General features: G+C 47.5%; 1 protein-coding gene across 1 annotated transcript; it reads right to left on the bottom strand.

The window, feature by feature from the left end:
- Positions 1-874: 874 nt before the first annotated feature.
- LOC135811957 (uncharacterized) lies at positions 875-3,096 on the bottom strand. The gene is made up of 2 exons (XM_065325235.1): positions 2,197-3,096; positions 875-1,564 (listed from the first exon to the last, which is right to left on the bottom strand). The coding sequence occupies exons 1-2, from the start codon at positions 2,599-2,601 to the stop codon at positions 1,067-1,069; spliced, it is 903 nt and encodes a 300-aa protein (XP_065181307.1). The 5' UTR covers positions 2,602-3,096; the 3' UTR covers positions 875-1,066.
- Between the last annotated feature and the right edge of the window lie 7,971 nt (positions 3,097-11,067).

Raw genomic sequence — 11,067 nt, 5'->3', positions numbered from 1 at the left:
AGACGTAAACGGGAATCGGAGAACGTGGTGTGATGACACCACGTTCTCCGACTCCCGTTTACGTCTATGGTGAAAAAACCAAAACGGGTGTAGTCCTGCGGCCCAAATCTGAAAGACGTTGTTTTGCAAGTCCCGTTTCAGTCTCAAGCAGACAACCTGAGCTTTGCATGGGTGGAAAGACCATGTTCTAGGGATGTCGAAACGGCTTGTTGTCATGTCCAGAACTAGGGCATAAGCTGGGGAGAACCAATTTTAGGTTTCGTTACGGAAGTCGTTATTTTACGTTATTTTACGACTCCTTGATCGAAATTGGCAACATGTGATACGATATTTTATTGAAAATTAGTGCAGTCGATGTGAATTTGTTCTTGTGTTTGGATGATTTGTAGATCATGGTTGCCCTTTGCCGAGCGTTCATTTCCTATTGATGGTGATTAGAGATGGCACAGATTGATTTGTTGTAAAATTTGACCAAAACACCCCCAAACATGGATCTTTCGTATGAGAGGATTTCATTTATTGGGACACTATCTCGACAACACCAGCGGAAGAGAGCTAGCACGAGCGAAGCAAAGGACACCGGAAAACGGCAGAGTGATAGCGATCATAAGCTGATCTTAGCAAACGAGCGATATGGAAGATGTTGTAAATAATAGCGCAGTAGTGTATTTGTCATTTGCTGCAGAGTGGAAAAGTACAATTCAAATTCAAATCAATTCAAAAACTTCAATAGTGCAGTCCACCAGCCTTAGCTTTCAGACTCACTGTCCGATTCACAGTCGGACTTACAATCCAATCCACTGTCGAAACTGCCTTCACCCTCATCATGGCATTGTGTGCATGCGCGTACACACACCGCACAACACATGGCATTGTGCGCGCGCGCTCGCACACACACATACACAAACCCCACACGCATGCACACACACCGCACAACACATGGCATTGTGTGTGCGCGTCCGCGCGCGCACACACTCACACACCACATAGCACGCTAGAGATCAGCAAGAACCTGCTGCGACCGTGGTTGAGATGGCGCTGTAGAAGACACCGCAGCCGCCACTGGTTACCTCGCACCCGAGGTTGTAGTCAAAGCCGTACTAGCCGACACATCTGTACTGGAGGCTGATGTAGTACCCAAAGATGAAACTGATCCACTGGTGTTCACCTGACGCGGCGGAGTAGCGGATCCTTTGAAGCCGAAATGAGTGGGCAACACGACATAGGCGGGGACAAGCCCAGCGGATATCGCAGCGGGCCTATCGTAACTCCTGGCAGTGAGCCTATCGTAATTCCTGGCAGTGGGCCCGTCGTAACTCCTGGCATTGGGCCCGTTCTCTTGCCGGACACTGGGGTGCGGAGTGGACGTGGATGCGGGCAGGAAATCTGCGGCGACCGGCTGGACTGGGATGGTTGGGGTCGGGCCAGGTGCGTTACTAGTATGACTGTTCGGCAATGACTGGGTATTACCGGCCATCGGACCGTTTCCAGACGACACAGACAAGCGGTTGCTCCGTGAAGAGTACGCCTGTATACCCATGCCACTTACCATACATGTCAATTGCTGAAGGAAACACACAGTTCAAACACAAAACGTAAATGAAACACGCCAATGAAATTCGATCCTTAAACAAGTCAAGTTCGCATGTCCGCGTTATCACGGGCTATACAATTGTGTTTAGAAAACAACCAGTTTATAATTCTGTCTCTTTTTGCATAAAGTCAGCCTAGAAAACTGACATCAGCTTTGGACATTACTCTGACTCGGACCACAAGCCCTGATTTATTCTGACCTAAATGTGTATCGTGTGAAGCAGCGCGAGAGCCAAGCTGGTCATAATAATACGTGTAACAGCCACGAACGTAATTCAACCAAAGAAGACTACCACATTACATGAGCATGAACACTTGCATTCCATTTAATACATTCCTATGTTGTAGATGTCAGGCACTGTAGTGTTCACGTCTACATACACTTTGTGGCATTCCTTGGCCACCCAGACATTCATGATAGTAGCGCATCGTGAAATGAACTTAGCGGCTTTTAGTTGCTGTGCATGAGTCTGGACTCATGATCTGGTGTGTACATGTGATCTTGTAGTTGAGCGTATGTGTTATTTGGATTCCCTTGGTCATGACCAAACAATAAAACATGATCAAATTATTTCTACACATTCAACAATGCCAAGAACTCACCTGGTCCCCAAGTAGCTCATTATCTTCTTTTTCAGCATGAAAGTTGGATACTAAGGCGGAGTGTGATGGTCGGCCAAGCTGGTGCCGTTTGCAGTTATTGTACTTATCCGTGAGAAGCTTCATGGGCAAGGCCTTTGCAGACTTCAACTCGGACTGTATATACAGCACCAGGCTGTCAAATGTTTCGTAGGCCGACGGCTGGTCACTCCCTTTGCCACTTCGTTGCCGGTGCATAGTGGCCAGGTGGGTGAAGGCACTGTAGCATGCTCCGACGTTGATAGTGGATTTCCGCTGCAACGCAATCTGGGCCATTCTGGAGCGAAAGCCAAAATTCTTGCGTTGTTCTCCAACTCTGCTAGATGCACATGTCATGAGGCACAAGTCTGCAGATGTGGATTCAATCATTGTACATCTCTCCTTGTTCTACGCTTTGCTGGTACATGGTGTCCCATCATCACATACATGTATCTCCTCCAATTCAGAATGGCTTGAAAAGTCATGGCCACGTCCAAGTGGCAGCCGACCCAGCAACGTTTTGTTAGTGTATGTACTGTAGCACTTGCGGTGGTACCGTCCGCGGACGCTCTCCTCGGTGCAGTGGCTCTCGCACAAGAAGGTATAGCTCGTCCTGCCTGCATTTAGCAGCTTCAAACAAAGTTTCCCAACTCTGCAAAGTAAATCGGGTTTGCTTTTCCTGCGATGCATTGAACGCAATGGCACAAGCAAAATTCCCGCGATACAACGCCATTCCCAGGACGAGGCCTAAGAAGCTCCACGGCCTCTTCCTCCATCATGTCAAAAGGTGTCTACCATGCTGTGAGCGGTGGGCAGGAGGCACTCAAACAGCGCGAAACGCAACTACTATGCAACTACCAAACGAAAAATGCAATTCTACATTTCAAAGAGTATCCTGTCCGTGTCGTCGTCATCTTCAAAAATTTGAAAAAGGCGCTCCTTTCCGTGAACTGTGCACCCCCAGATGGTGCGCAGTATCGCCGACGAGAGCGGAGAAATTGGCTTCTCCTGAGCTTCTGCCCTAACTCTGAAGATGACAACAAGCGGAATCCAGGTCAGGTATACTACATACTTTAAAGTCCGTGAGCCAAATCTCAGAATCGGCCGTTTTAGCATCGACCGTTGCACCCAGAGAGGGACAAATCGTCCTTCGGCACACCGCTTCACGATGGTATCCTGAAGCGATTTCCACTTGTTGGACAGTTCGAAACTGATCCAGGGAGGTCACAGAAGACGCCAAACATCCAACTTTGCTCACTGACAGCAGCGGCCATTTTCGCCTTCTTCGCTTGATATTTTTGCGCTTGTTCACGGATTCTCATTTTTTGAAGCCATGAGCAGATACCACGAGTGCACATAACGCGGAAACCAGTGCACAAAACTAGATTCGAATTTTTTTGCCGCTGAGAATTATGAATCGGGATGCAAACTGCATGCAGCAAAGTCACTACTGTTTGTAGTTACAATGCAATCGTTCAGAACTGACTTCCAAGAATGTCCTAAATATCTCTCGACATATTTGTTCACCACTTCCTAGGCCAATAGGCGTAGTAGACTGTAGTGAGTAACCTTCTGGAGCAAATGACGACTGCCCCGAGCATGAGCTTCTTTTCATCCTGTTCAAGGTCAAATATTACTCAGTTTGCGTTGAAGAATAACAATTACATTCGTGAATGGCCGAATTGAGAAAACCCTCATGATTTCTCTTGGATTTCGTATCCCAAGTTCCTCTACTTGGCTGGATAAATCGCCTCTTGACTTCATCATACTGGACTGGAACTTGTAAATAATAGCGAGCAATGAATTGGTGAGTGAAGTATATTTCAAAAGTAATAACCACTCGATTACTGAATAGTAGTGAATACGTAGAATACTCCAGTATTATTATTATATGAACACTGAAGCTAATGTGACATTACAGTAGTACAATAGGAAGTACGTCACCACACTGTTGTAAATGCACGCGCTGATCCTATCCAACCTTACGGCCAATGCAAGAGGTTGGAATTGGCTATTGATTTCCTAACACACTCATACAGCACCAAAAGCTATCTGTCATTGCTCATTTTCAACTCAACATAACACAGTTGCAAATCACCAGGTGCACATCTTGGCACATAATGTGTGCTATCGCAGTCCACCGCAGAACATAGTAATCCACAGATAACTACTGATATAACATGATGTCACATACATACATGCATGCATGCGCGCGCACCCACACGCGTGCGCGCGCACACACACACACACTTGAAGCAGCTGAATAATCCGACTATTCAGTCTCCCAGGCACGCGCACACACACGAACCAGCTGCCGAATCCAACTATACAGTCTCCCAGGCATGCACGCTCGCACACACACATATGAACCAGCTGCCGAATCCACACAAACACGCGCGCGCACACACACACACACACATGAACCAGCTGCCGAATGCGACTATGCAGTCTCCCAGGCACGTGCGCACAAACACGCTTATGCGCACGCGTGTGTGCCCGCACACACACATGAACCAGCTGCCGAATGCGACTATGCAGTCTCCCAGGCACGCGCGTGCGTGCGCACACACACACATGAACCAGCTGCCGAATCTGACTATGTCAGTCTGCCATGACTGCGAAACCAGCGAAGACATACAGTGCATTGGCTGCTGCCAGACTGGTCTGCTACAGGTTTGCGACGCTCTTGAGTACACTTGTGGCATGGCAGGCCGCTCTTCGAAAAGGAAATGTTACAAATACTACACTGAATCCTAACACGGGAGGCCGGCTGTGGTGGTGAAGCAATTCTAAATGCTGTGCGCCACTCTCCTCGCTGCTGTGCAGTGTCGAACCAATGTCCTTCAAGATGTAAGCGATGGATGTCTCTTCGGACAACATCACACCAATGCTGTCGGGTTTCACACACACACACACGGCGCACACCTTGTCGACAATTGCGGAATCTAAAACCCACCAACGACCTGAAACACGGATCGCACTGGCCGCAGTGGCTGTGGTAACACCGTGCCCCAACACCAGTAGTAGCCTGGGGTGGTGTCACCAACAAAGGAAAACGCCTAGCACGCACATGCACGCGCGCGCGCACACACATGCACGCTCGCACACACATGCACACTCGCACACACATATGCACGCGCGCGCACACACACATGCACGCGCATGCACACGCACGCGCACACACACACATGCACGCGCCCACACACACAAACACGCGCACACATGCACGCTCGCACACATGCACGCGCGCGCACACACACATACACAGCTAATGGTATACAGTAGTATGTTGCCCGCAAAGCAGCCAGGTGCTCTGGCTTGGACCTCCAGCAGCGCTGGTTTCGCCCTCGCTACTTGTCGCCTTGCCCTCTCCAGTGCTGCCTGCAACAAAACATTCCCTTCCGGAAACTCTGGGTGGACCAGTTCTCCGTGTTGTGTTTACACCGTGCTCTGCTTTCACCGGTATGGCATTCGTTGTTCGTATCAACCACTAAGCTCCTGGTAGGTGGCCCCTTACTGGCCTTAGGATGTGGCTCTGGGTTCACTACTACATGCACATCACTGTCAGCAAGTATAGACAAAGCAAAATCAGAGGCACTGGTCTTCTCCAGGTTTGCAATTGCTATCACATGGGTGCAATTGGTGTCACTTTCCATGATACCAGCCACACCATTTACTCCTCCCTGAGCTCTTGTGCTGGCAGAGAAAAGCCCAGATATGGTCTTCCTTCTCTCGAGCAGCGCTGACGATGCGACACCAACTTGTAGTCTCGATATTACTCACTGCAGGCTTCTCGTTTTTACTAAATTGGGCGCTGTGACACAGACACAAAATTCCAGCAATATTACTCCGCTGGGCTGTCATTTGCCACTTCGTTGCCGTCAGCTGCCTCATCCAGCACCTCGCTGCCACTAGAAACGTCTTCCTCTTCTTCCATTGTTGTCAAAACAACGTCAATGTACACGAAAGGAATAAACTTCAATAAAGTGATCACAATATCCCAAGTCGATATTGTCGTCAACGTCGTCATCTTCTAAAAAATAAATTATTTTTCCTCACTCCACGCGAACTCGTGTTTTGCGCTTGCTCATTTTGTTCTCACGGTGGAATTTGGTCGAGAAAAGAAGCCCTCGCGAAGGTCTCTGGATCGGTTCTGGAACGTCCAACAAGCGAAAACGTATCCTTTGTGATGTCCTTGACCAACACTGTAAGCGGCGATTTGTCCATCCGAGAGTGCAACGGCACTTGTGATTTTGAGTTTTGGCTCACGGACTATTAGGCCGTAGTGAAGAACCCAGGTTGTCTGCTTGAGACTGAAACGGAAATTTTTTTTGAAGTTTGGGCCGCTGGACTAGTGGTCGTGTCATCAGACAGGCACAGTTCTTGACGCGTACACGCAGTCAGGTTTTTGGAAAAATTTGAACCCACGTACATCGAAGTACAGGGTCGCTCGGAAAAAGGCTGGGGTAGATACGCACGTTCATACAAAAAGTCGTATACCCCCCCCTCTCCATACCACGTCTACAAAAAAATTTTTGTACGTCTCCCGTTTCCTCTGCTCCCGTTTTCACCCCGTATACGGATCATCATGACAACCGACCAAAAACTCCTTACGTGGACGTAGACGCAGCGCTTTGTACCATGGTGTGATGACAGCCTAAGTCCCTATCCAAAGCCGGCCATGACCGCCCAACCGCTCGCGGGTCCATTTTTATAGAACAACCTGCCATCCGACGTGTGTGGTATTACCACTGATTACCCAGCACCACGAGTTCAAGCATGCCTGCCTCCCCTTTTGTCTTGATAGCACCGACTACTGAACTCTACGTGTACCCTTGAACGTTTGCGGTACTCCACAGTACCAGTCGTACGTCGTGTGCTATCTGACGCCTCCCCTGATTTTTGTTTATAACTTTATTCATTGACTGGGCGTTGTTTGCTTTGCTCTATCATAAAAGTAGTATTAGGCTATTTTCTACACTAGTTTATTGTTTCCATTCTCGTCCACGTATCTGGGCGATACCGCACGTTTGGTTTGGCGAATTCAAGTAAAAATACACCTACCTACCTATAAGCAAGAGTAGATAAACAAGAGTGTGCAACTCCGGGATGGGTTGGCCCGCGGCGGAATTTTTTGTTGACGTAATCTTTTCGACGATGCACGCGCTGCGAGTCTTTTGGAAAGTTTTGCCTCGTGCACTTGGCCGGGCTTTACATTACAAAGTCGGTGCCCAGCACGTGCTCTCACACTGCTCTGGGGCAAAATGCGCGTTCTTCTGAAAAAATGTGACGTCAACAAAAAATTCCGCCGCGGGCGGGGGTATCTGCAGATTGTGCAGAAGAGATCCGGAGTTGCACACTCTTGTTTATCTACTCTTGCTATAAGTATAAGGGAAATAGTTGTGGTGATGACAGTTCCCCTTTAAGGCTTTAACAGAAGTTGAGGTTCGAAGGTCGGAAGGTCAACCTCCGCTGCTTAGGCCACCCTTTCTTTTTTCGTTGTTTAACGTCCGCGCCCGCGTACCTTTTTGCCTCCGACCGGAAAAAAAAACAAGAAAGTAGTAGTACCAATAATATGCCAAGTTGTAAATACATGATTGTGTAGTTTCACAGTGTGCCGATCATGACCTTAAACTTATAATCTTGCCTCCGGGGCATGCCTTTGTCTTGTGTTCTTTTTCTTTTTTTGTTGGCTTTTAAATATCGTACGGTGTTTGTCCTAGTAAAAATCCAGATGTAATGAATTCATGACATGCTAACTCCATGCTATGTACCTGTTTTGTTGGATTCATCAGGCATGTGCTCCAATGTACCATCAAAGAGTGTTGTTCTATGCCTGGAAGTGCCGTTAGACCCAGAAATATTGTATATATCACATGCTTTACTGGTCAAAATGTTTGATTGGGGTTTCCAGTTTTTGGAATGGGCTTTATTTTTTTTTTCCGCCCTCCCGCGTACCTTTTCGCGAAAAAAAGGACGTTAAACAATGAATTAACAAAGGGTGGCCTTACCGAAAATGTCGTCATTCGAGCACAATGAGCTGCTTGTGTCCGCGAAAAGAGAGATGGCTATTTGCCAGTACCTGAGTGATGATCACGTGTCGGGTCAGAAATTTGGAGATTGCCTAATCATGCGCATATCGGAGCCTGTGAGGCCGAGGCCGAGGGTCAAGCCAAGGTCACATCATAGCCGTTTCCATGGATTTTTCAAATTTTGAAAACGCAGCTTCGGCAGTGTCGGTGAAAGGAGTCGGTTGCCTTCGCGCAAGACTGCCGTTATAAACGGTTGGATATTAGAGAGGTTGCGCACAACGAAAATTCGTAGCGTCGTAACGAAATTTTTTACCGAAAGTAGTTAACGAATATTCGTAAACTGTGAGGCTGCGCACAACGTTACGTGTGAACTTTTTCGTGTCTGGTTTGCTCGCGTACCAAGAGTACATGACCCCATGACCCCGTGTTCTCATTTAGAAAAGCGATCCTGTCAGCTTTTCTATTATTGTGTTCACATGGCGCTACCTAACGACACCGCTATTCAGACACGTTGTCTACGTAGCTACGTAAGTTTCTACGTAAGATGCTCGGTACCTGGTCCTGGACCAGGGAGCTACTCCATGGCTCCTACCATCGCGCGGCCGGCTGGCCGCATGCGTGTGCATTGCAGACTTTTTGTTGTTGCCTTTTCGGATGTGCATGCACGACGAACTTCCTTCTTTGGAACTGCTTCTTGCATGAGCTGTTTCGGATATTTCGTCTCCTGGCCTGGCTTATTTCGTTTCGGCGCTGCTGAGACCTCCTTTCGCGAAATATTACTCAATGACAGGTGAGTTGACCAGTTTGATTCATTTGCTTGTGTTGACTCTTTCATTTACGAAAAGTGTGCTGATTTTGGGCGGAATGCAATAAATAATGGAAAAGCTGACAGGATCTCCTTTCTAAATTTAGCTTTTCCGCTGCCGAGGCCTCCTTTTACGGAATACTCAATGACAGGTGATCTCTGAGTTGACCAGTTTCCTTCGATTCATTTGCTTATGCTCACCCTTTCATTTACGGAAACGTGTGCTGATTTTATTCGGATTTAGATCCATTTTTATCTCTTTGCCCTTGCCTACAGTGTGCGAAGAACGCGAGTTCACCTTCTTGACGGTAAGGCTTATGTTAGATGTGTTGTCGAAATACTCATATCCATTGCACATTATCACGTTACAAGTAAGGCTGGTCAGTGGCATGCTATCGTTGGCAGTTCCCAATCTGGAGGGAAAGGTTCAAGGACTCATTGACCGAGTTTGCCAAATAAATTCGCATATCAAGGAAAATCTCCATTGTGGAGAGGTTCAGTAACTTGTTTGCTTCATACGAAACGAGCCAATAGGCCTTATGCACATTGTACAGATGCACGAAATCCCGTATAATCTTGTAGAATCCCGTAGACCCGGTTGGGTGTTGAATGTGCAGGACCCTATTGTGTTTACTGCTATTTCCACTATGAAATGGGCCATGAAGGCATTTCATACGAAATCTTTTTCCGGCAGAGATCTAGCTAGTCGTTAGTTCAATCCCAAAGTGAAGAAGGCTTGAAAAGTGATCGTTTGCCATGAATTGTGAGGCTAAATGGGTCAAACGCGCATGTATAGCACACAATGAACACCCAACCGGGTATGTACACACCTACGGCCATAGTACAGAACTTCGTACATCTGTACAATGTGCATAAGGACTATGGGTGCAGTCTCGTGAAAATCTCGTACTTGTATGATTGCATTTGTTTACTCGAGTCTGGGCTATTTGATTTGTGAGTACCGCCGAGATTGCACTGCCCCAAATCAAGTTTCGTGCCGCTAATGCAAGAATTACGATATGCAATCTGTTTGTAGTACCTGTAGTACCTGCAAGAATGTGCAGTCCGTGTATCGTACTTTCTCTGTTGCTGTTTCAGTTGCTGTCATGTTGCTAAAGAAAGGTTCAGTAGAGAGGTTCTGCAAAACGAAAATTCGAACGAAGTTTCGGGACAGTCCTTGCGAAAGTGTGTACGAATTTTTGCACGAACTTTGCGTTCTGCACATTTCGTAGTTTGCGCGGGCCAAGTGCACGTACGCCATGATCCGATCTCACGAAATTTCCTACCACAGTTCATTTCGTGTTCCCTGCAAGTTTCGCTTCCAAAGTTGCGAAAGTTCGTGCGAAGTTTCGCACCTCCTGATGTAATAATAATAATAATAATAGCACATTTCGCGTAGTAGAGCACTAAATAAAGAAATTCAGTGTTTTTTCCGCTTCTGTCTTGTGAGCATCATCAGCTAGGTGTAGTAGCTGCTGATACCGATTTCTCGCCGGGTGTCGAGCTGCACAGTTTCCTCCAGTCTGTCTTGTCTGCTGCTTGCTGTCGGCACCTGGAAAGGTCTTCCATGGTCTTCATTGGCACACCCAGCTTATTCAGCTGAGCAACCAGACTTGTGGCCAGTGTCAACCTTGGCCGTCCACGAGGTGCTTTGTTGCCCTTGTCAAAATAGCCGCTCATGGCTACTTGCGGTGGCGTGTCCGTGTCCATCCGTAGCACATGACCGGTCATTCGTAGTCGCCTACATGCAACTGTGTCTGATATAGGGTTGCTCTTGGTTCTGCGGTATAGGTCGTCGTTTGAAATTGTGTCTGGGTATCGTATTCCAAGGAGTGATCGCATTTGACGCCGGTGGAATGCGTCTGCCTTGGCCATTGCTGTTGACGATGTAGAGGGAAAGTTTGTACGCATTTTCGTTTTGCAGAACCTCTCTAGTGACTCTTTTGTTTGATAGGAGACGAGTCAATGAGTCGGTGTGGCTTAGAATCTTTCGCTGTAGAATAAATCTATTCGTATGTC

This window comes from Sycon ciliatum, chromosome 3, assembly GCF_964019385.1.
Source record: "Sycon ciliatum chromosome 3, ocSycCili1.1, whole genome shotgun sequence".
In the NCBI taxonomy this organism is placed as follows: domain Eukaryota; kingdom Metazoa; phylum Porifera; class Calcarea; order Leucosolenida; family Sycettidae; genus Sycon; species Sycon ciliatum.
This window is presented reverse-complemented; position numbering and strand designations above follow the sequence as displayed.